The 27672-nt window shown below is 37.1% G+C and overlaps 1 protein-coding gene across 1 annotated transcript in view; it reads right to left on the reverse strand.

Annotated features, from left to right (window-relative positions):
* The window catches only part of LOC133523425 (homeobox protein B-H1-like), a 29106-nt gene extending 2084 nt beyond the window's left edge, over positions 1-27022 (reverse strand). Inside the window, exons 1-3 of the mRNA XM_061859003.1 lie at positions 25721-27022; positions 12028-12256; positions 807-1022 (exon numbers count right to left, since the gene is read on the reverse strand). Of these exons, the coding sequence (XP_061714987.1) occupies positions 807-1022; positions 12028-12256; positions 25721-25859 (584 nt within the window). The 5' untranslated portion in view covers positions 25860-27022. The remainder of the gene's footprint in view (positions 1-806; positions 1023-12027; positions 12257-25720) is intronic.
* Between the last annotated feature and the right edge of the window lie 650 nt (positions 27023-27672).

Consider the following 27672-nt stretch of genomic DNA (forward strand, 5'->3'; position numbering starts at 1 on the left):
TGAGTACTAATCGGAAACACGATAATGTAGGCGGTAGGTATTCGTCTGTCCCAAGTCACCATCGGGAGCTTCCTGTCTGTAAGTCTACAGCCAATAAAATAACTACGCTAAATTCGAAAAAGAAAATAAATGTGACCTTATTTAGTTTGTAACACCCTTAATAAAATAAATATATAATAAATCATTTTTATTTCAGGCAAGCACCCATGTAAAACACAACTAGTAAAAAACACAAAAAATATATTAAAGTAAAATGACACAAAAGTGTAAAAGACAAACAAAACCAAATCATGAAGTTTTCAATATTACACTTTAATTTTAGTATTCTTTTAGTAACATCTATTTTACTAAAAGAGTAATATTTTTACCCTGCTTCATGCTATTTTGTTTGTATTAATCTATCCAAAGTAAGCGTAGTTCTGTTCGTACAGTTTATAGTCAGAAAATGTTGGTGTAAGTAATGAGTGTAAGTCATATTGGCCTTACGATATCGGGCAGGAGTAATATATGTAACATATGATACCTATGAGGTACAGAAGATTACGGCCAAAGAATCTGGAACTTCCTGGATTTAATGGGAATTAGTAATGAACTATAAAGGGCCGTCACAATAGATCACTGTTTGGTCGACGTGGCACTCAAATGCCCGCAAAACCCCAATAATAATAATAATGTATAACATATGTGTATTTCTGAATTTATCTATTCATCAAATTGTGCATTAAGGATCCTACATCCGAGGTCGGATCGGTCAACGTGAAAACGCTCTAATGAGAAAAAGAATTCGTAAATAGTAGTCTGGTTACCGGTAAGGCAGCGGTTTCTGCAGCGTGTTGGCGGAGGCGGCGGCGGCGGCAGTGGCGGCGGCCTGCCGGTAGTACAGGTCGGCGGCCGGCGCCGGCTGCGCGGGGTACGCCGGCACGCCGGCCCAGTACCCGCCGTACAGCCGCTGGAAGGCAGCGTAGTTGCCCGCCTCCGCCAGCAGCTCCAGCCCTACCGCCGTTTGACGCTTCCATTTCGTCCTGAGGACAACAAAAAAAAAACCAGTTATTAAATTTTCTTTTCTACTGGGTAGAGCACTAAGGGTGAGCATTCATATTGTTTTCGATCATTACTTAAACTTTTGTTGTATAGTATGTTTGTCAGTTAACTATTGTAATGAATTTAGATCGAAGATGACGGTTTTTTTTTAAGTTAAAGAGAGTTGTTCCGATATTTGAACATTTCAGTCTACAACAATACATTCACGGTCCATTAACATTTCAAATAAATCGATTCGGAACGCCGTGCGAATCCCACAAGAAATTACATAAAAACGATTTATGCCACATTACGAACTTAAATTGACTCTAAAATTCTGTAAACTGTCGTATACGAACCCCTAAAGCGATAGATCACTAACCCTAGCCGTGACCCCAATCGTCATCAAATTTGTCACAGGCCACTCGAGAGCACAATGAAGATGCCGCAATGAAATGAGTAATAAAAAATATAAATAAAATAATAAATTTGACAAAACGTCTTGGGCACTCATGCGTTCGTCGGAGCGTGGTCGAGTTTAATTTGATTTATTTGATTCGGTAGGAAAGGGTGCGCTAGTATATTATTATACATTAACGCGTTATTGCGACGGGGACAAATGTCATTTTTAGATCTCTTTTATGTGAACAACCTAAAAAGCAATTCCAAGGAAACTTTCGAAAGATAAACTGCCAACTGCTTACTAAGTAGCTAGATGGGTATTCGCAAAGGGTAACTGACTACCTTGTCCTCATAAATATTTCATTTGTCTATATCTTATTTAAACGCAAAATATTTAGTATTGATATAACTATACTACCGTAGAGAGTGTAACAAAGTATAATATAGGTAGCTTTGTAAGCAGCATTATTAGTTTTGAAGTTCAAATTAAAATAGACAAGACAATAGATTGTAGTTATAGACACTAAGGATTAATTTTATACCAACTAGCAAACAAACCTACTAATAGAACATGTTACGTCCCATTACAAATTCCCAGACAATAGGCTAATAGGAACTGTATTCGGCAAAAGAGAACTAAACAGCACCCTATCCCAAACAAAATTAATTTCGCTCTCAAAGCTACGATTAGTTCCGAAGTGCTCCGTTATTGTCATCAAGTGAGGTTTTTATTAATTCGAAGGGAGTAATTTATTATTGCTATTCGCATTATCATCGGTGCTATTATTATGTCCCATTGTGTGCGGCCCGCGGTTAGCCGCCGCTTCACTGGCTACCTCGTTAATTAATTTCTCTAAATGGATCATTTAATTTCATTAAATGTAAATGAGGGGGAGTTCAGATGCTCGTTGCCGATCTTTTCATAATTTTTAATTTATTACCACGCAATCTATCATGTTGTTTTTCGTTTTGTTAACGGAACTTTAATATATAACCGACATGTCCGAGGTTTAATAATAAGTTGACATCATTCTTAAAATTATTTTTGGTTTAATGTTAATGCGCAAAGTATAAATATGTACCTAATGTAGCTAATTAGCATTCGGCTACCCATCGGTCGGTAGTTATGCGCATTAATCATTATATTATGACACCATGTTCTCGAGCAGCGCCATTGAGAGCACTTATTTAATTGTCAAGTGCTGAATAAGAGGCAATCTGCTCGGTGACACTATTATCTTTTATTGCCGCCTCGGGCTATGAACAAAAAGCTTCTCGAGCGCACCCAAGTTCGGCTGTCATCTCGGAGCCTCTCACTAGACGTTATACGATGCTCTCGCTCTAACGCGGGCGCTGCATCGCGACAGCGGGCCTCCTCCGTCTTTGTCCCGCAGCCCCCAGCGGAGCCCGAGTACGGCTCCGCCCAGCGGTTTAGTGATTTGATGCTGCGTGAACTGATTCAATTGTTGTTCGAGAAGGAGCATCCAAAAACGCGCCTTAACCGTTCAAGCTAAAGACGAAAATCGTCCGGTAAAACGATTCCGCTTACGACCTCTCTGCGGGGGGAGTCGTTTCTCTCGATTTGGGTTTAGGGCGACGTGATGCGAATTCAGCTTGTATATCCGGCGGACAAAGAGCATTTCATCGATCCGTGTGCTAGCACAGTTCGCACCGCACTCAGCGCTTGGGCCCTTTCGCTGTTGGTTTGTCAGGAACAATTTGACTTTACTTCGAACATTATTTATATGCTGCTTAGAAAGTTTTACGGACTTTTCTGTACCAAGATCCGAAAGAACTAATGAGTGTTGTTTAAAGTTTCGAACATCTTTAATGTTACAAATGCGTTTTGAACCTACCATACCTTTAAGATCACGGTGCCTATTTAATATTTTTAGAATCTTAATCTATTTTCGATTTTTGGTGGGTATAGTTTATAGAACCATCATAGACCACGCAAAATACATCCGCGTGTCGTGTATGCTTGACTGATAAGATCACATCTGATGTGAACAAATCCTTGTACTACGGGTGCCCGGAACGATCTTACTGCACAACATTAGCGACCAATGATCATCAAATATTACTTGCCTACAAAGACTGTATTAATATTAACGAAGCACATACCTAGTTTCAGAACTCAAACAAAGATTTTAATACCTATGAAGTTGGGACTACGAGTACCTATTTGGCTCTTAATGTTCCAAAAACCTAATACACCAGAGGCGGAGGAGCTCCCTGACCTCTCCGCAACCGTCCTCAAAACCTTGTATTTACTTAGAACTGCTCACTCATGCACTCAATTAATATTTTAAAATAAAATCCGCATCACGAAATGACGATTCAGCCGTGGTCCGTCTAAATTGCAGGCTACCTACGAAATCTGGCCTCTGTCCGCTTATTAAAACCCGAGCAGAACTCAAATGGCATTTCCAGTATTATGATTAGTGGTTAAATGATAAGCTCGGCGACCTGAGCGACCTTGGTTCGATTCCCGTGTCTCTGGAGGTGTAATTTGGAGGGTTCGCAATAACCGATTAGGCCGTTCTTGGTAGCTGTGAGGGGGTATTATGTCATTAGAGATGTGTGCACACACGTCCCGAGTTTTGTCTTAGGCCTTTGTGTGTGATTTTCTTGAATAGAATTTATGAAGCATGGAAGGATTTTCATAGGTAGGTATCACTTAATGCTCTAACTACTGCAGTTTTTAAGTCAATACGTTATGATATATTACTAGAATTGTTTTATTAGTTCCTATTTGCGACCAGTTTGGCCTAGTTAGTAGTGACCCTGCCTACGAACCGTATGGTTCTGGGTTCAATTCCCGATTATGGCATTTATGTGTGTGATGAGCACGGATGTTTGGTCCTGAGTCATGGGTAGTTCTATGTATTTAAGTATTTATATATCGTTGTCTGAGTACCCACAACACAAGCTTACTGCGGGGCTTAGTCAATTTGTCTAGTAATGTCCTATAATATTTAATTATTTATTATTATTCTTTATTTAGCCGTCGAGTCGCCCAGCGGCACACGATCTTTAATGTAGGGAGGTCTGTATCTCCTGGCTTCCACTGGAACTATATACTACACGACGTTTCGCTAAAAGCATAAATTATACATATTTGAAATCAAATAGGTTAATCATATTAGGCAGTTATTTATTAGTACAATATGTATGTTAGTTAGGTACTTACTGGAAGTTAGGATGCCATTTTATACCTAGTTTCTTAATCAGAGTTACGTCAAGCCATTAAGTGAAAATATAGGTATTTACTTTACTCGGTAATTTCTACTGTTTATACTAAATTATCCTGTATTTTTGGGAATAATAACGTACGTAAATCGCTGGGAAATTACAACATACATACCTAAGATTTTCAAATGAATTTAACAGTCCACGGTATTCCCGTAATTCGTTTACAATATCTCCTCGGCGATGAATCCACGTGGTGTGCACCGCGCGGCGCAGTTACGTTGGGTTGATGGACCGCATATTTAAATGATACAAATTTACGCACCAACGCAACCGACATCCTACTAGGATCACAGTTAGGATTCCCAACCGTACTATATTATATAGTATTGTACTATATTTTGGCTCTCTGTACTATATACTGTTGAAAAAATATATAGTACGCTAAAATACTATATTTCCGACATCCTTCTAATTTGTTCAAGATCGATTATCAATTTAATTCTAATCAAATAAAATTATTTCAAGTATGAAGACAAAATGGTGTGAGGAATGCAACAGGGCTGACATAAATTTAATAAAAAGTGAGCTATTAAATTGTCATAAATATTCAGTATGAATGTACTGAATCGTTGTCTCATTTTACTAAAAATTATACATTACTATAAAGTGCACAAAGCTCAATAAAAATATAAATTTAAACTTTAAATAAATAATAGTGTTATTAAAAAGAGTTTTTTGATGAATTTTTAAAAACTGTCTCTTCTCGTCACATATTACCGGGGACGCACGCTTGCGACCTTATTATTAAAAGGCAAGATGAAAAGACGTGCTAATAGAAACCAATACTTGTTATTTAGATATTACGTAACAAAAGGAGTACGTAATTAAATCTATCAATTTTACATTTTTGCTCTAAAATCGTTACCATAACTAATCTTGAGTGCTAGTAAGTATGATTAAACGTATATTACACTTATGTTAAGCATTTTATCTTAAAGTACTATATTTTTTGAAATGTACTATATTTTTAATGCCTTATTCTGGAAAATACTATATTCCAGCAAAAAATAGTTGGCAACCCTAATCACAGTGGAATTAAACTCACAGCAATAATAAAAACTATCACCAACTGAAGACGATTTTAAAGAGCTTAAACTCAAGTTGCGTCCTTTAAGCCAGAGGCCACCTTGTAAGTGTCCATCATCTATTTGATCGGCTTGGTAGTGCCGTAGCATGACATAGTCATCGAATTTGTGTGTGGTAAGTATTCTACTACATTCAAGCTCAATTACAATCCGAAAAGTGGACTAAATTTACTTTTAAGATTTGAATCGAGACGATGCCAGGACAGGAGGGGATATAAAAATTACCAAATATTTAGTAACTAAAAGATAGTGAAACGGTTGTTAATCAATTAAGTTGATAACACGTTCGAGTAAGAAATGAAAACCTTAGTTTTATTTTTACCGCAGGCACATATATGAAATATGAAGGTGTCATGCTTGGATATAGTACCTTGGTACGAGGTAGAAAATATTGTATGCATTGCAGTCTTAATTTTATTCGCCGTTAGCGAAGTAGGTATTGCGTAGTCAATTAGTTTCATGTAAACACGAGATATATATTTAGTCAGCGCAGTAATATAATGTCGGCAACAATGATAGATGCCAGTTTTTTTTTTTGCGCGCGTTTAAAGAGTCGGAACAATAAAGTATGCGGAGTCGCGAGTGCAGGCGGCCTTCCAGCATATACTTAATCTTCGGTGTTGCCACACTTAGAATTCATAGATATTGTACGAAATGAAACTAAACTTTACAGTGTATGTTGGGATAATATAATGAAGTACTATATTATTAAGATTATTATTTTTTTAATTTCAAGTTAATTTTCGTTTCTTATTAATTATGGAGTCCTATCATAAATATTTGACTTTAAAAATTACCACAGATATATGACAATAGAAGCTACCTACTGCCTATTTTAAAAATTTGAATAGTAAACCACTACTTGCTATATTTAATTAATTACATAGTAGTGTAGTAATAGTACATTACGATACAAGTACGAAAAATAGGAATGTATCGTACAACGTTTTATAGTACATATGGCCCTTTAAATGTTTTACACAGTAACGTAATATACTAATTTTCGCACTAGTGCGGTAAAGTAGCACCATATGTACTGTAAAATATTATTATATGTGTGTACGTAGAGGTATGGAGTAATCTGATTTATCACTTAAAGGTATTTTATTTCTTGACACAATTGTCTGATGATGGAGATCGGAGATCAGACGAAGGGCCCTGTTGTTATAGTTACTTACTTTTTAACTTGAGTTACTCCAGTTTTATAATTTATATGAATTATTGTGATAATTGTTTAACCAAATTTGATTGCCGTTTAAATGAAATAAAATAAAAATCTCTAAAACATTGCTAAGTACTTACGGGTGTATCACTATTTCTTTCACTGTCACTAAGTCTTCTACTAAAATATGTCCATATATTTCAACCTGCGATAACATAGATTACTCTATGTGCTATGGTGAAAAACGACTGTGTTGGAAGACTCATAGAATATTAACGGCAATAAAGCATTTTTCTGTTAAATATCAGTTGGATGCGTTATTTTACTGTCGACTGGCAACATCGACTCACACGTATGTCATTACAGTTCGTCATTAGGCACGTAATCGTTGCAAATCGCCGTCGCCAGCTAAACGCCGATAAACGCGGCCATTACTAATTTACGACCCACAGACAGTCACTGACGCACTATGTGTTTATACTTTTAACGATTTCGTCGGATTGCCGGTGGTGGACTTGTAATTAAGCACATTTGTAGCAGACTAAAGGGAATTTCCAGAGTAGTCAGTATAGCCAGTGTACAATTATATTCTTAACGATTTTGTCAGATCGCGCCGCCGCTGCGGTCCATTAAGACATATTGCAAAATCACAATAATAGTGGCTCAGGTTAAAAATCATTGTTATTGCTTCATTTCCTTTTAGAGACAGAATTTGTGTATATTTATTCAACATGTATTTGTTATATTCTTGATTCGTATACGTGGAGAAATGAAAATTATCGGCGCGGCGCCGCATTAGAATTTTCTCTTTTTACTTTTGAGGTAAACACTTTTGTCATAAATGCTTAATACTGAAATTGGTATTCCATGTTTAAAAAGTGTTAATTTTAACATTTCATTTGCATTTTGTACATTTAACTCTTTCTATCAATTTTATGTGTAATTCATATTAAATGTGCCTCGAAACCTGTAAACTAATACTTTATAAGTCATTGCATTTCACGAGAATACTGACCCTGACCCTTATCGTTATAGTGTTAATGACTAATTTAGTTAAACCCATTCGCCGTTGTGAGATGCAAGAACTATAATAGTGTTAAAAGTGGCGGCGGAAGAGTCGTAATGAGTGGCCGGTGGCGGCGGCTGCGTCGGCGCCGCTCCGCCCGTGACTTGCAGGCGCTCATCTGCCTCCGTTCACACGTCCACACTAATAATAATATAAATTCTAACATGAAAAACTTAACGGCTCTTGGGTTAAGTAAGGAATTCGAACACTTGACCACCAGGTATTATGAGCGGATTTAATTGTAAGCACTACTAGAACTAGCGTTTGTCTCGTTATCATTTATTAGATAATTAAATATGTAATCAAGATTTTGGACAACCATTTCCTTAACAACGATATGAGAAACCTGACAAAAGAAGAATTTGACTCTAATTATCATCAGACCGTGAAAAGACCATACAGATATTTTTATACGAGTATTACAGAATGTAATTCTAATTAACTGCATTTTACAATATTACTAAAGTTGGTCCGTATTTTGTAATTAGTTTTGTAGTCTCACAATTTATTTTATTTTGTGATATTTGTGACCAAAACCCTAATGGTGCATTTTTCATTAAAAATATTAATAGCCTTTTATTTCCATTTGGAGATTACGAAATGACTAGTATTGATGGTCCCTTAAATGTGAAATAGGCAAGGTCACAATTTGTGGCTTTCCACAGAGAATGGTCCTTATGCACATGAAGCATAAGCACCCTTCTTTGGTGGAAAGCCACATTTTATTTAAGTGTCTTAATGTTTATGTTAACGTTAAAATATTGCGGTTAAATAAATATGTAGTTTTTTTATACCACGTCGGCGGTAAACAAGCATACGGCCCGCCTGACGGTAAGCAGTCATCGTAGCCTATGGACTCCTGCAACTCCAGAGGTGTTACATGCGCGTTGCCGACCCTTTTAAAACCTGTACACTCCTTTTTTACATTGTAATACTTTGATTATATGAGAAATGTACGGATTTATAGCGTCGAATGATGGTGCCTTTGACTGTTCACGTTTATATGGAGAAGCTGTCTCGTAAAATGTTTGTAGATATTATTTATTTAAAAATGCAAAAACTTAAGTAATAAAATTACACTAAAAGCATAGCTATTTCTTTCATTATTTTTTTAATTAAGCTCAACTAAAAGGGGCTTGAAAGAAATGTCATAGGATTCATTCGACGCCAGAGGTATAGTACCTTATAAGTACAATAATTGTACATTTAAATGTAAGCAACTTTTAATTTTTTTTTTTTCACTATATGCACCAATAATTTGCTTGTAGGTACGTTGTAAAAACGTAAAAAAAATTACCGCACACAAAAGCCATTAAATTCTTCAATTAAGCCCGATTTCACACCCTTTCACGAACCGAAAAATCGAAGACCAAACATTAGCTTTACCGAAATTATAGAAACCAACAAAAAGTGTGGCAAAAAGTGTTGGGACTACGCTGTGACGGACCGCCGTGCGCGACGCCACCGGCGGGAGGGGCCCGTCTATTGTCTGTTAAATCTTCCACTTTAAATCAATTTCACTCACACAAATTAGTTCTGAAAACGGATGACGAAGTGATATCCTGGAAAACTCGTCCGTGGGCTCAGGTGCTATGCTTATGAAATCGATCCTATGCTCCAAATACTCACACCTCTACCCCCATGAACTAAATTCTGCTATTATTACGTACTAGTCGAGAATGTCAAAATCATAAAAGTTCTGTTATGTCTGGACTAGTACCTAAGTCAATATATAAAGATAGAGGGTATTCAATAAAATTTTGTATGACAACCTAAATTGTACAACTGGCTGCGTAGCCAACGTTACAATCGTTAACGCTCCGTAGCGTAGCGTAGTCATCTCTCTCTATCACTTCCATATTAGTGCGACTGTGACCGTTGTGTTTCGTTCGCCAAGGAGAGTGAACGATAGGCACGTTGGCTACGCGGGCTGTTGTGCTTAGTGCTAATTTTACTGATGAGTTGGGACCGATTTCAACAAGAAAAATTCAAACCAGTTCATAAAACTTTATCTACATAAACTTCAAGTAGTAGCAGGGCTCACAGAACCGATTAATAAACAATATATCTTTCATCTAACATCATCCGATAGAGATTGGAATAAAGCAATAGAAAATTAGTGTAGTTTATTTTTTAGCTACCGAAGCTTTTGTCCGGAAGGTGGTGTCGGCGCCCGCAAAGGCCTAATTACAAACGTTTGTTTTTGAAACGGCCGCCAGGTACAGTCACCGCCGAAACGCCTGCTCCTTTTTTTTTAGGCATAATTACGAATGTAAATATAGACCGTCCTAAATAGTTATCTTTAAGTGTGTTTCATAGTTTTTAATTAGTTTTATAATAACAAGAGGGTACATTTGTAATATTTAGTGTACAAAAGCTAATTAATTTTTAGTGCGAAATATAAAGAACGGAGACCGTTTATTAACCGAATATATATTATTTAACGAAATTGAACTAAAGTGGTGATGTATTGCTTTACTTCAAAAGTAAAAAATGATGGAAATGTATGTCCAAAGTATCACAGAAAAATTCGCAAAGCAGTGTGAGGTTATTTAAGTACATTGACACAGTAAATAGTTCGCCAGTAGCGATAGTCCGTCGGTTGTGCTGAGTCAGCTCCGCTTTGTGGTGCCGACTCTCTCACGAATCGGGACGGGAGCCTCCACAGCCCGGCGGACTCGGCCAGCGCTGGAGAAGCTAATACACGGCTCAAACCCTTGATTGCCACTGTCGGGAAACAGCCCGGATTTTAATGCCTTGCGCATGAAATTTGCCAAAAACGGCTGCGCACACACAGTTGGCACGACCGTGGCATTCAAAAATGAGCACTTGATGAGTGTAGGTACAAGAAGTTTGATTGTATCCGGTCATATCGATGTGATATATCAATGCTTACATTCACTCTTATACATATTTTAGACGTACATTCCATGCCATGAGATTATACAACTTATGAACACGATTTTATTTCTTTTAAAATGCTCATTATATTTTGTTAATTAATCTGTAAGTCGTGCGCATAGTAACAATATTTTAATTTATTAATATGTATATAACAATGTGATTATTTTCTAAACATGCAAAGAATTTAAATAGAAAACCATGCGAGTACACCGAACGAAATCTATCATCACGCAATCGTAAAATTAATTCTATTTTCTAGTAAATTAACAATAATTTTGAGATCCATTGCGGTTAGTGAATTTAATAGTGGACATTGTATAATAGGGTGTTCTCCTAGTTACTACTCCAATCAGTTTCTTTTTAGAACTATCATAACGATTTTCCAATATGGAATTTATATGAAAACTGCTATAGTGACGACACGGTTAACCCGTCTACTTTTTTTAGTTCTATCCGATTTATTAAATTGAAATTGTGTCAAAATATACCTGCTGGCTATGTTTTTCTAACAAGTATCTGGTGTTTTATTTCGTACATACTGTGAAATAATTTATTCTAAATACTGGAAATACTAGTAGGATGTTTTGTCGTGATAAGTAATCTAATTATTTAAATATTTTTATAGTCGAGAAATCATTCCTATGGTACAGTCGCCATCAGATATATCGGAGCGGCCAAGGTGCTCACAAATATCTGAGCACGCCTCTATTGTCAAGGCGTTAGAGTGCTTGTTCAGATATTTTGGACCACCTCGGCCGCTCTGATATATATGATGGTGACTGTACATAATATTGAAATCGATCACGTAACAACAAATTTTAATTCTATTAGACACTAAGAGTTAGCTAAGCAACCGTGGTAAGCAGCTTTTCCACGATTGTCATGTAAAGCGCTTACCTACTTTTCCTGACGATAGGTTGTCATTCAATAAGTATTAGTTCATAATCACTCTACATTGCCGAGTAAGTAGCTGTGTAAACTCGCAGTACGGTCTTATTAATGGGCGACAGGTATATAAAAAATAGTAATGCTAATTATTTTCCAGGTATATGGGACAGGACTAATATTTTACTTTGTTAATTTGAGATAACGATTGAATAGGGTAGATGTAATTTCGGAGTACTGGAACTCACCGCCGGTTTTGGTACCACGTTTTGACCTGCGTGTCGGTCAGCCCCAGCTTGGCAGCCAGCTCCATGCGGTCCTGCACGCTGAGGTACTTCTGTCGCTCGAACGACTTCTCGAGGGTCTGGAGCTGGTGGTCGGTGAAGGCCGTACGTGCCTTCCGCTGCTTCTTGGCCAGGCTTGACGAGTCCCCACCGCAGCTCTTGCTTGAAATGTCGTCCGAGTCATCCTTCACGCCTGCAACCAATGAGACTTAGTTTAAAAAAATTAATGTGTTGTTATATTTCATTTTATTGCATAACTTATCTTATTAATATATCTAATGGAAATTATTAAGTATGAAATTTTTTGTCTTGTTTCCCGAAATGTGATATATTGTTGAAATTAGGCAAGTACCTAATTATATTTTTTTGTATCCATCGTGCCTCTTATTGTTTTTCCCTTCGTCCTTTTAAATATAGGAGGTAATATTTTAGAAAAGATCATCGTTTGTTAGTGTGTATGTTCTGTCTTTAAAGTATATGTTTCGTGAATATCGAGCATGATTTATTTGGTCGGTATTAAGTGTAAGAACTGGTCGTGAAGCCGTGGTGCTTGCGGGGCTTCCTGCGGTTACCGACTCACTTCCTTCTGCGACGCTCCGTACTCGTACTGGAAGTGGCATACAAAAAAGCCTACACTTTTCACTAATTCTTACACTTTCGGCATTTCACAGATTGCTTTCTGGTAGTTAATATGACTTCTTTGGCTGTATTTATTTTTTTCTAATAGGTTTTAATCCATAACAGTTCCAAGCATTGCAAATTTATTGTTTTATGGGTGTCTATATCTAAACGAAAAAGGCTTTGTATTTTTAATCACATTTTTTTAGATTAATATTTGTCATTAGAATTATCGTACTCATTGATTAAACTCTTGAAAAACCGCGTAAATGTTGAGATTTTCCTAAGGTTTATTTGGTTTTAATTTAAAAGTAAAGGAGTATTCAATTTAGAGATTTAATATCTGTGTCCAAGATTGTTGGTGAGACGAAGGATTAAGAGTAATGTGTAAGGAATTAGCTCAGCCGAGTGTGGCGGCGATTGTGGTCTGCCACCCATGTGCATGTAAGCCCTGCTAGCTAGGCTTGGGACAACTTTACTACGTATTTTACTTAAAATTAAACCGGCAAGAATGAGTGCTGGGGCAATATTAAAGAAATTATCGTTTATTTGATTGTGACGGTGGCACATACCGATATCAGAGGGCCTACCGCTAGTGTTGGTTAAGACTCGAGTCCTTTGAGACCTCTGCTTTAAGACTCGATTCAGTTTTTCAGACTTATAATTAAGACGAAACTCGAGTTCTTTTCAACTTATTAGAGACCCGAGTCTTTTGTAGAAACTTGAGTCCTATTCGGAGAACTTGTAATTTTATTACAAATAACTTCGAAATGCGTTGTCTTTATGTGAAATTCATGGATGTACATAACATAAATCATACAATAACGCCTATTTCCAATACTGTTGTTTAGGTAAAACCTAAAAATAGTTGACTGACTCTTTATTCGGAGACTCGAGTTGCTTGAGTTGCGCTCAAAAAATACTCAATAAAGTACTTGACTCGGGACTTAAAAGATTCAGAAGTGTTTTAAGCTCTGAGTCTCATAAAAAAAGACGAGTTCTTCAATTGAGACTCAAAAGACTTGAGTTCCTACCAACACCACCTATCGCGAACCACGTTTGACGTGTTGCTTCTCTGTCGCACTTGTAAATTCGTACGTAAGTGTGACAGGGAGGCAACACGTCGAACATTGTTCGCGGAAGTCCCTCAGATCCTATTTAAAGGGATTTTAACGGTTGCAACGTGCAGAAGATTTTGTTATCATAGTATAATTGTCCTAACAACTATCTGAATTATGACATAATTACTGTTCATAATCAAGTATAATGAACTAAATAAATGGAAAACTGTTGTAGGTGTGTACCTATAAACTAACTTTTGTAGGCTCCATATAAAACACTACTGCCTACTTACTACCTGCTACCACTTACGTATAGCTTAAGCAAGGTTACAAAATGTACCTGAGTCTAAAAGTAAAATTATTCATTTCACGAAATAGTCTGACATTAATCAAAATGACGACGATGTATCGACGGTAAATGTGTTGTCTTCAAATTTTCACAAATCTGACTCGGAGTCGACTTGGTTTGGAAAATAGTCTATTGATTTAATTTTACTGTTCATATTTTCATTTGATTTGAATAGGCAAACAATCAAGAGTTCCAAACTTCTCTTAAATCCGAAAAGTTATGAAGTTACCGATTCTCAGATTGTCGGTCGTGGAGTGAATGTTTAAGCGGCCGCCGTATCGATTATTACTGAGCGTGGAGATGCTTTAGCAAAAACACGAGTATGAAAAAACGTGAAATATACAATGTTTGTTTTCGGCACTCTAAAAACATTGAGATTGAAGACCTAATGGCTGAACCTAACATCAAAGAGAATCTAAAATAGAGGTGGATTGTGAAAGATAACTTTGTAGCCACAGTAAATTCACTGCCATCTCATCATCATTTGACTTTGATCCTTATTCTTTAACTGATATGCGTTAAATTTGTTAAATATCAAAAAGTGGCGCCATCTAATAAACCACAGGCCAAAGTTATGGCGTAATCACTCGAAACAATGTTGCACCATGCGACACTCCACCTATATTTCAATTTATCTTTGCTAACATCATGGGAGAAAGTAATTCTATCATTCTTTGGATATCTATTTAACAAAGCAATTAATCGTTCGCTTACATACAGTTGTTTCGTCCAGTTGTTTAAAGTAAATATATTTTGCATGCAATGTTAAAGGACAATGAGGTGAATGCGTTCACATGTGTATGACCGTGACTCAATTACTTGTAATTAAAATAATAGGTAGGTACGTGGCGGCCGTCTGTACGACTGTCTACGTAAAGGACAAGCCTCCTAGCCGATTTGCATAATGTAATCTGTTGATTGAATATCCACTCTAGCGCAATAAAGCCTACGCTTGTTCTGTCTCCATGTTTATGGAATGTATTATGCAAACACGTTTAGATTTCTGAATTGTTCCTGACATATTTTCACTATCCAACATCAGCTTATTGTTTTTTTGATACCAATATTTACAGGGGGATCTTTTTCGAGTATAATATTCAGGTACTTTGATTATAATTCATCATTAAACTTTCATAGAAATATAAATGTGCTACATTTACTTGAGGCTACCGAGTACTAGATGTCTGTCTCTTCAAATTAGGAATTGCGGTTAAAATTTAGCTTCAAACGAAAATCCGTAAATTTTTTAGATACTCAAATCAAATCTGAGAATTTATCGCGAAACCCAAAAATCTAAATTTCGTTATCTGCCTCTGTATTACTCGAATGTGCAAGAGTGATGGAGAGCCAGATAATGACATTTCGAGGCAGAAGCAACATAAGAAAACCGGTCAAGAGCGAGTCCGTTTCACTCGCGTGCGGAGGGTACCGTACAAACTTTCAATGATCTCATGTAAAAATAACACGAAAGGCTTTTGAAATTTTATCCAAAAGAAGGTGTTTGTAATATAATCTCGTATAACAAACACTCGCAAAGGAGGTTTTTGTATAATCAAAAAACAAGTTTTCGAGTTTATTGTAATGTTATATAAAATTTGGATAGTTTTTTTGTTGGTAAACTTCGGAGATAAGGGGGGGGGGGGGGGGGTTCAGATTTTCTTTCTAACGATACCCCACTGGACCTAGTTCCTAAACTTAAAATTTTGTCCCCTCCTTTTGGGCCTCCATAGTTAACAAATAAGTTTTTGGCAATAATTTCATTTTTGGTACAAGCTTTTATCGCTGACTGTACTTTTTTCCACAGGCAACTAATACTCATTGAGACAATTCTAAACACCCCAAACACAATTAGGTTGCGTTGTTTTATCACAGAGTTCCTATGGCTAATACCTCCTGTCTCCATCATCAGATCAGCTTGATAGTACCATAATATTGCATTGTTACCCGACTTACATATGTATGCAAATTTTCAGCTTCATCGGAAACCGGGAAGTGGGTCAAATTTAACTTGCAAGATTTGTCCCATATATACCAACAGGACAAGTTAAATAAAAGCATAGCATAGCAAGCTACATTTCTATGTGTCTGGGTTAGCGTTGCTCATAACAATTCCAAATTTTAAATCAATAGCTTAAATAGTTCTCGAGATATTTAACAATGTGACAGACAGGCGGACGGACGGACGGCCGGACAGAGTCGCACCATTAGGGTTGCTTTTGTACCTTTTTGGTACGGAACCCTAAAAGCACAAACGAATTGAGAAATAAAATGCACGCATATTGAGCTTACTGTGGGACTAGGTCGATCTGTGTAAAATTGTCCTCATTAATATACCTAAAAAAAATACTGGTGAAAACTAGAGTCGGACCAAGATATGTTGGCAGCGATTTTGACAGCCCAGACAGTGCAAGTGTTATTTTAAACGTCAAATTTCTATGAAATTATGACGTTTACTTAACTCTTGCACTGGCCGGGCTGTCAAAATCGTTGCCAACATAGCTTGGTCTGACTCTAGCCGCTTAACCAGAGTGGAAAAATGACACAGGTAAATGAGATAATTCTAAATTGTCAGTTCCAATTGTAAGACTAAACGGAGATGCGAGTAAATATGCAGTATTTGAATAAATGCGGCTCAATTTCTTTTGTTTTGATGTAGTAAGTAAAAAGATTCAACACAAATATTTGGAAAAAAGCCAAATTGAAATTTTCACCATTACGTGTAAGCTTTTTTTGGGCTCGGGATAATTCTTAACAAATCTCTTTATTTTATATATAGTCTAAGGTATTTGACAGTCAAAGTAGGTACATACATTACCTAAGAATTGATAAAACACGACAAATAATAAGCTACCTTCTCGTGTTTGGTGAGTACAGTGAGCTGCAGAATTACTTGGACATATTATGAAGTGGCCATGCGATTTTGCGGCGGGGTGTACATTTATTTCCACCCTCTACATCAAATATGGGTCATGTTTTGATTTTGTATAGTAGATTTCACAAACATATTTACAAGACAACGTTACATAAATATATTTACACGCCTCTATAACATAACACTGACGATAAAGGACGTGTACATATTTTTTTGGAACGTTGGCTTGTAAAAATGTTTGTGAACTCGACCGTGCCCCCTATATTATACAAATCCTACGTATGAAATAGCTAAACGCACAGATAGCTAAGGACATTCTCAGTTGATCGGTGGTAAGTAATTAGCTGTGGGCGTGGGTTGATCTAATTACATTTTAATTGTGGCTGGGCCGAGGTTGATTCCTGTTAGAAAGAGAAAGGAGCTTTACTATAAGACGCGGTACTCAAGAAGGCCGCACTGGCTGGAGTATATATTTACTTTATTTATATTATTCTATGCACGCGTAGAAAATACTTACCTATGAATGAGATAAGGTAGAGCATACTTACCTACTGATTTGCATTCTGTTGATTTAATACTTATGATATTATGTAGGAATATAATATAATTATGTACGGTTTAATCATGCCGTCGTTTGTAAACTTTCATATTACGAAACAAAAAATAACAATTTCATGTAATAAGGTTTTATTTAATTGCAGTTAAACCTAACCCGGCAGCTACTAGTTCAGGCAGATAATCGTGTTTCCGTTTATACAATTCGCCTAATCACAGCTGCGAGTGAGAGCGACGATGCAAGAAATTAATTGATCTATAATGGCGAACGTGTGATCGCGGCGCGGGCGCAGGCTCCCAACACCCACCGAACCTTTGCCTCCAGTAAACCGCAATATTTATAAAGGGCTATTGGATCTACATAGTCGCCGGGCAATTGCGAACGGGCCCGATGTCAGGCCCGATACGACTTCAAATATTGTTAAGGATGTTCTGATATTTCGTGAAACGGACAAATGGACAGCCCAGCCCGGCCATCGGATCACGAACCCTTGCAACAGTCATCGAGAGAGTTGTTTTACGTTTGCATGTGTTAGTTTAGTTTATTATTGTTCGCTGGAAATGGGCAAGCTTGCAGACTTTTGTGATATGTACCTACACAGTGTTGACAATAAAGAAATTTTATCTTATCTGGCCCGATATTTGGCCTCATTCGCAAGCACCCGGCGTCTGTGTGGATCTAATAACCGCTATACGGGTAATCTCCAATCACGCATAGTATTACGGATCTCGACGTTACACTTATACTGGATTGTCTGAAACGAATGCTCGCTCGCGGTCGGAATGTGATGGGGGAATACGGCTCTTGCCAATCCTCGATTAATTCGAGTACCCCTGAGCTGCCCCCACATCATTTTAATTGCGTTTATTCTGTATTTGTTTTTTTTTTATACTTTGCCTATATCTACTGTTGTTTTTCGGTCCGGTGATCGTGCCATTTAGCGATTGTAAAAGTTACGATACCTACTTGTGGCGCCGTGGCACCCTGAGTAAGAATTTCGGTACCTACTTAAGTAAAAATCGGTACACAGTAAGACAACATACTTAATATATCTATTGATCAAATAAAAAAACTTTACGCACTTATAATACTTAACTTTGCATATAACTACCTAGTCTCATGGAACTAATGTGCGCAATGAAAAGTAAACAGTCGTCAAAGGATCGTATCGCTACGGAATGTTTTGGTATAAATCGATGTGAAATCGGATGAAAAATTATGCATTTTCCGATTCTTAGAAGCGAATGGACATTTCCACTGAAGTTGGCAATAAGTATACATAATTGGAATAACATCCTCTTACTATTTTCAATTGGAAATAAATTATACTCATTTTCTGTTTTAAAAAGCCATTTGTGTGTAATTTATGACTCTTAATTCATATTTATATGATAAATTAGTTCCTATCAATTAAAGTTAAATCATGTACTACATACGTACATACTGAAACTTAAATTTGGACATAGAACTAATTAAAAAATGGTTTAAATGGATCTATGAACAAATGTTTTGAAATAAGATATATTAAGTCGATGTTTCCCATATGGTTTAGGATCAAATTAACGGCTTACCATTCGGCCGACCGTTCCAACATTAGTCCAACTAAACAAACTGGAAATAATCCTCAACGAAAAAAAAGCTCCCCGAGAAATCTCGAGACAACTTTTATGCCTACCTACTTATTTTAAACCGGACTCGATTTCACACCTCGCATCTCCTGTCAAACGCGACGTAAAGCCGCGAATAGTATTATAAGGGGATCCAAACTGGCCCTATTTATATCAATGATATCTATTTATTGTCACAATAAAAAGTTTTGATGTTATCAACTTAAAGCGATGAAAGAATCGTTACCTTCATCTCGCCTTTACGATTATGCTAAAAGTCACCATTCGAAGTCATCGTGCACTGATTTGAAATTAATTTGTAGGGCCATAAGGTTTAGTTTTGTAGCTGTAGAGACGGGGTAGGTTAAGCTGCTTAGCGAAGCGCTGACGTGCATTTGAGGTTAGGTTTGATATTTCAAGTAACGGGCGGTGGCCGAGGATAAACAAGTACAGCCGATGCCAAAACTTAAGTTATATTGTTTAAAGTTATATTGATTATGTCCACATTTATATACACATTCCCTGCAATAAATTCTGTTTGGACTATAAGTGCTATAACACCTGTGCCGGAATGTAATGTCAAGGTAAACGAGATACGTAGGCATTCTTAAATAACCGAAATCTTACGCTTATTTTAAGCGTGTAACTGGCACAATAGTTTCTGGGACGGACGGGCCGTAGACCCTAGTATTAACCATAGACTAATTAGTTAAATTGTCAGCGGGAGTTGTATGAGCGCTAATTGCTCTAAACGTTGTGTTTTTCACATTCTTGGTAAGTGGGTTTTTAAATTACGACGGCGAGAAGTTTTGTATTTACAGTTGCATGAGACGTTTAATTGCTGCCAGCGGATGTTAAAGTCAGTAATTGGGAGGTAAATTCATGAGATAACGTATATTGTGAAGAAAATAATAGCTGGGGTGTCCTCGCTTAAGACAACTTACGAGGTGGGCTTTCGTATGAACCCGCGCCGGCGGCACCGACTGTGCGCGACTGTACGTAGCCCAGTATGGCGCGGATATTTGGAATTTCGGGGAGCTATTTAAAATTTTAAAAAGCAATCGTAGCTTGACATTTGACAAAAAGCTGATTATGACGTCAGTTTTTTTCCCTCGTGACGTGGAGTGCCCTTTCAGCCGGGATTAATTTGGTCCGTTTTATAAGGGCTTACTTATCTCGAGAGCGAGGTACGAACGGGTTGTATTTATCGGGCCCATTATACGTTTTATTATTTAATTTATTTAACGCCTCGGCTTTATCGGCTTGTCTATTAAATCGTCGACGGGTAATGCGATCGAAACTCAAACATTTGTAAAGCCTTATCTAAATTTGTTAATTCATTTTTACGACGATCGAAGAGCATTTTTTAGAATTTATTACTGTAGGCTCTCATAATACGAATTTTTCGTCGTGTATTTTATCGTAGTCGTGGTTATCTGGAAGGGGCAGTCAATTATTGAATGGGTTTAATGGCATAAACGTTGTTTTAAACGTTTTTAATGTTTCCGCAAATGAATGCGTTGTTTATGCTAAGAGCCACGGTGACCGTTTATCAACGTCCACCTGTTGTTTCGCCACTTGAACAATACAAAAAATGCATTATAACATATTTTGGTAACGAGTCATTATATTGTACATCTACTGACTAATTAGTACGGGGCTCAACCGAATTAAATTTAATGAGGAACTGTAACGATGCTTAGATTACATGGCGCGATTTAGATAATAAATAAAAGAAAGTTTCATCTACTCGTACTTACACGCAGGTGGTAATGGGGTGTGCATACACTTTGATACCGGCGCAAGCCAGGCACTCCAATATGCATTTCCTTAGTTATTACTAACTCCAAATAGGGCAGTTGATCAGATATGCATTTATGACGTGGGTATTCCATTACGCTACTATCGGATTGCTTGCAAAATCTTGAAACACCAAATTGAGGAAGTTCGTTTAGCTCTTTTTGATCAAAAACCTACAACCATTTAAAAAAAATAACAAAACCTGGTACTTAATTATTTTGAGAACTTAAGCTTTATTATTTATACGTAGGTCTGTCATACTTAGCACGTAGAGTGTGCTCCAAATTTAAAATTATTGTTAATACAATTAAGTACAATTCCGCGCTTGGATGGCTGTATAAATGGTCAGCGTTAGATATAATAACGATTGGACAGCGATCGGTCACAGCAGACTTGGCCGGGGCGACAAAATCCTTCTCGTATCGGGCGCGCCGCCGCCGCCGCCGCGCCGACGCGAGGCATTCGGCTTTAATGCACTTTTTATGTTTTACAACTCGTGTTTAGTAACCAATGACGGTTTATGAATAAATTAAAAGACAAAGTAAACGAGGCGAATGATTTATTATGTGCATAAAATTGACTATGTTAGTCTTTACCTTTCTTTCTAAATAAATATTATAATATTGTTTATATTCATTCGGTGGTCCTATATGATATTCTATTGTATAAAACATAAACTTCTATTATATAAAAAAAGTTAAAAATTATTTCATATCAAATAATAACGACTATATTTTGTAAACATAGGTATATTTGCTTTGTTATATAAATTAGTTTAATAAGTCCGAACCCTTGCTGTAATTAAGCCATTCATGACTTTAGCAGTAAGTAAACACGGAACTCTACGAATTTTTTTAAATTAATTGTAACTTTAATAAATAAATATAAAAAAAACAATGATATTTATAACATAGCTTTGTTATATTTTACCACCCTTTTTTATTTCCTACGCATGAACGGGTTTTTTTAATATCATCATAATGGCTGAAGGTTTTCCTAAAAATATGCTGTATAAACTTTAGCCACGTTTGCATCCATTTATAAACTTGCACGGACATCTGTAAATGTTCCATGTAATAATTGTTAAATTCGTCTATGCTTGATGCACTCAGCGATATAATCTCGAGATCGTGAGAGATACGACTTCTAATTCGAACAAGCATAAGCGTCTTGCGTGACTTTAATTTATTACCTAGTATACTTTTGTGTTGGATTTTTATTATTTTGCAATTTTATAGCTCAAATTAGAAACTTAAGGGTACTAATGTGCCGTTGGAGAGTTTCTATATTGCTAAACTTCCACATCAACAGAAAATTCTCATATTTTTGTATGGCAATCAAATTGTTCATTTCCAAAATTTTCTGGAAAAGTTACTAAAATTTCCGAAAACTTTCCACATCTTCTACATCTGTAGGTACTTAAGGGATTTCAAACACGGATATTAACGTTTATTTTTTCGCACCTGAATATTTGCATTTATTTTATCCCTTTAAACTCCGTATGTTACAAATATTTGGTTAATAAAATACTAGATAATACCAATTATATTCTTAAAGTGCTTAAGTTAAAATATGTTTAAAAATGATGACGTCACCGGGCCTCAGGAGGTTATGTTAGAGGTGTATTTGAAAACTAATTTTTAGAGGCCGTTATCGATTTTAGGCCCAAAAATGACAAATTGATAGATTTAGTAGATGAAATTGTACACCTTTTGTTAACTATTAGAAATAATAAGTACTGGTTTCTATTAGCACGTCTTCTTATCTTTCTTTTTAATAAATCATTTTTTTGAAAACAGACTCACTTAATTAGTAATTTTTTTTCTGATGGACGTTTCGGTAAACGCGCGTAAAGCACTGATTTTGTCGATCTTATTTGTAAATTTTGTAAAATTTCGACTACTAAAAATGGTAATTTTGTATTACACATATTCTGTACTTCAACTTTAATAAACTACATTTTTGTTATTATAAATTTGTAATTAGAGAAAAGAAATTACTTCAAAATAAGTGACAATTTCTCTGAAAATCGACTTAATTTCAACGTAATTGTTAACAATCTACAACATTTGCTGATAACGTTCTTATACATCATTTTGTATAATTTACGACGATAATGTTTTGATGAAGTTTTAAAAACGGACCCTTTTCGTCACATATTACCGGGGACGCACGCTTGCGACCTTGTTAAGACGTGCTAATAGAAACCAATACTTGTTATTTAGATATTACGTAACAAAAGGTGTACAATTTCCAACGACTAAATCTATCAATTTTACATTTTTGCTCTAAAATCGTTAGCGGGCTCTTAATGTTACTATAATTAAATGGTTTGAATTATAATGTTACGGTTGGAATATGTCTCAATGTCCGTATTGCTACTGGAGACCTGCTCCTAGATCTTATCGCTATAGGTGCGACTCGGATTTAACCGAGGAACAGTGAAATAAATCATCAATTACAACAAATAAATACTACTATTGTGTTTGTTGTTTAGTGGGCGAGTAAGTAATTAAGATTATGAATGTCTGTCACCTACTAGTTATTTAAACCACGTTTAGGTACTTAGGTACTAGGTACTGAAATATTTACTTTTTAATTGTATACCTAAACCGGAGAATTAAGCAATTAGAACTACATATTTAACCCCTTCTTCTTCTTCCTCGCGTCGTCCCGGCATTTTTCCACGGCTCATGGGAGCCTGGGGTCCGCTTGACAACTAATTCCAATATTTGGCGTAGGCACTAGTTTATACGAAAGCGACAGCCATCTGACCTTCCAACCGAGAGGGTAACTTAGGATTAGTCCGGTTTCTTCACGATGTTTTCCTTCACCGAAAAGCGACTGGTAAATATCAAATGATATTTCGTACATAAGTTCCGAAAAACTCATTGGTACGGTCACGTCTGAAATTATCGTAACGGCCCAAGTGCCAAAAATATGTATACACTACCTTATATACAGGCACTTTGTCCATATCGATATTTTCAGAAGTGACTGTACGAGCCGGGGTTTGAACCCGCGACCTTCGGATTGCACGTCGCACGCTCTTACCGCTAGGCCACTAGCACTTAACTTCATATTAACCCTCTTATTCATAAATCTTAGCAACATCTCATAAGTCTCTATAATAATTTGATTATTTCTAACAATCAGAATTTTTTTATATTTTATATTAACCATAGCTATGCCCTGTGTTTGACTCATTCCAATTTTTTTATTTGTGTAAATATTGGTAGCGAAAAATAGATTTCATACAAATTATGAAATGCTCCTAACTTTTATAATAATTAAAGATTTGAAAATAACCAACTGTAGTGTAGGGGCATGGCTATGGTCGATATTCCACAAACTGTGCTAATATTTTTAATAATGTTAATGTAAAGAGAGGAAAATGAGGACTGGGAATGAAAAGGTGGTTTCGGGGACGCCGTGGCCTCTCCTCTTAAATATTTAATGAAGCACGTCACTTTTTAGCGTTCATTATTTTTGAGGTCTGATTTAGAACAAAGTGTGAGGTATATGATTTATATTCTAAGCCAAGTTATACTTTTCATTAATTTTATATTTCAAGTAATTTTACCGTATTCCCTTGTTTTTGTCCCCTGTCATCAAATATGTGAAGTGTAGATTTGTAGGATTTCACATACTTCACATCCTCCATCATTAACAACATAAATTCGGAATTATTAGATAAATTCAACAATGTTATATGAAAGTGTGTGTGACATTTTCAAAATAGTTTCAAACAGGTCCTACCTAAATTGATTCTCATTTGAATATAATTGTAGTTGTTATTCATAGTTAAAGTATATCCTGTTCATTATTTATGTACTTACATAATCGTAAAATTACATGTAAACACGTCGGTCTCTTAACGCGTCAAGTTTGAGGTATACGTGTTGATATCCCAGTTGGATAAGTATATTTAAACCAAGTTATTGTGGATACTGAAGTATGAAATCCAACAGTAAGCTGTAAGTAATGTTTGGTCACCTGTCTATCGCCGGAGCCGCCGCCGTCCTGTTGAACCTAAAGCCTGGCAAAGTTAGTGACATAAAGTGTTACACAACATATATGTATAGATTCTTGACACGCAGGGACAGCTCTAGCAGTAAGCTACGTCGAATTGGGCCCGATAACTGACTGCTGAGCCTGTACACTACCGGATAAAAGGTAACTTTTTTTTGAATATATAGAAATCAAATACTTAATTAATATGATTAAATTTTTAGCACATCCCTGGGTAACAAGAATTAGATATATAAATTGACCCTTCGCATGGCAGGCAGAGCTTGTTACATTACATTACACATAAATTGATTAGGAACTTCCGGACATAGCTGAAAAAGTATATATAAGTCTTCCTGTTTAACATTTGTTAATGAATACCTACTTAATTACGCATAAAATAAGTTTATAAATTTTTTCACCAATTTTAGTCAAATGTTTAACCTTTTGATATCGAGGTGTATCTATCGTTTTTCCGGAAATCCCTAGGTAGAGTTTTTACTATAGATATGTACGAATTAATTGTTCCGTTGAACTCTTTTGCTGGGCGCTACGACATCGCCAGCTACGCCCGGCCTACGAGAATAATAATTAGGGTGATTTTTACGATTTTCGCCACGTATTTTCTGAAGATTGTAGTTTTAATATTTGTATATTGATTGTCTCCGGCTTTATTAGAAAGGATTTTGAAATGCTACCGAGTGTACCTAGGGGGTCCGTTTACCCTACGGCTTACGATTGGCTTGTTATGGAAACAGAATAGTGCGTTGTGTGAGTACTGACCTGGTGAGTCGGTGGCTGATCGATCGGAGTCGGAGTCCCGGTGCGCGCTGAGGTCTCGCGGGGCCGCGTCCAGGATGTCCGTGATCATAAACCTGGTGCGCGGCGCGCGCGCCTCGCGCTCGTCGCGCTGCACCGTCATCGCCACGGCGCCGCCGGCACCGGCGGGGCTCGCGTCGCCCGCCGCGCCCCTTACCGCATCCAGCGCACGCGGACCCTCCGGACCAAGCTGCTGCAGCCCCGTCACCGCACCCACATCGCTCGGGAACAGTCACAAAATTAGCGCACTGAGTGCTATACGGTACAATGCCACTTCCGCACTCGCATCGCCGCACGCGCCGGTCTAAAGCCTGCCCTACTGCTGCACTGTAAGTTCCTCGGTTTCTTGTCTGCGGTGGCTCGCACTCGTTTATTGTTTATATTAGTATCACTTCACTGTTAGTTAGAGTTCACTAGTTGGAGTGTTAGTCCGAAAGTCGCGCGGAGAGTAGGATAGGCGATGCACGCTGCACGTCGGGTCGCGCGGCTCGGGTCGGTGTGACTGCGAGCTGGGCGCGCAGCGGCTAGCCGGCGGCGCGGGCGCGGCGGGCGGCTCGGAGGCGGCGCCCGCCAATGGCGCGCCGCGTGGCTCGCCTCGCCCCGCAATGGGCGTGCCGCTGCCATGTTGCTCTGAGCGCCCTAATACTCTTTTTGCCCGGAGAAAGCTCCGCGCGGATTTAAGCTTTTATACGTGGATAAAACGCTTTTATAGGAAAATAAAGCGTTCTCGCAGCGGGATATCGCACTTTATTGCGGTGTTTTACTGAAAGTTGGCGACACTGTCAACTCGTAATTGGTTCACGCGCCAAATTGAGGATGGCGTAGCGCTACATGGACAGTTTGTATCTATCAATTTGGTTCAATATTCTAAATATAACTGGACGGATACCCAGACGGATCAGTCAATTTTGTTTGGCGACTAGTAAACCAAAAAGGCATCCTTACAGATTTATTATAGTCATACTTAAATCACCTAAACGCACAATTACAACGAGCAAGGATTTTATTATTTTCCCTAACATTGAGAGAAAAATATTTGCAGGCATCGCCTTCGTCGCTTACTTTCTTTATAACCCTTGAGCTTTTGCCCTGGACGGCATCTGAAAATATTAGGTCGATGTTTATTTAAATGAAGGCTTTTTTTCTCCCTTTTTAGGGTTCCGTAGTCAAGGAACACTTAAAGTTTCGCCATATCCGTTTTTCTGTCTATCCGAGGTTTTGCTCTGTGATCTTTAGTGCAGAAACCTAAAATTTGGCATGGATATAATCAAACAATCCGACAAAATCGTAAAATAAAATCTAAAATGTTTTTTAGGGTAGGTACAGTCAGCATCAAAAGTAGCGGATGAAACAACGCGCCAAAAGTATCTGATATTCCGGATAACTTTTCCAAATATAGATAAATTTCTAAAATTCGCGCTCAAAAGTATATCTTTTACAGTCTTAGTTGTTCTATATTAAAGACATCACTTTTTGTTAAGCTGTTACAGAATGGTAGATACTTATGAAACGTTATTTGATCCGCTACTTTTGATGCTGACTGTACCTCCCATACAAAATTGTTTTTTTTTAAATAAACATTTTGTATTTACCTCAATAGTGTGGGATATCGTTGGATAGGTATTTCAAAATGAATATGGGTCTCCAACAACCAATTTTTGATAAAGTGATTATTTTCGGAAATAATCGCTAAAAAAATGTGTCCCCCACCCTCTCTAGCTTATGAACCATGGGCCCAAAAACTATGAAAAAACATTTAAGTAAAACTTCATAAAGACGTTCAATGAAAACTATAGTGACCATGTGTCGTTATTTAGTCGTTCACTATGTATGGTTCCCTATTTGGAGTTTTCATAGGAGGAACTAGAAATATTGGAAAAAATAAAAATGTGTTTTTTCTACTTTTTGATTCGAAA

Source organism: Cydia pomonella, chromosome 1, assembly GCF_033807575.1.
Source record: "Cydia pomonella isolate Wapato2018A chromosome 1, ilCydPomo1, whole genome shotgun sequence".
Lineage (NCBI taxonomy): Eukaryota > Metazoa > Arthropoda > Insecta > Lepidoptera > Tortricidae > Cydia > Cydia pomonella.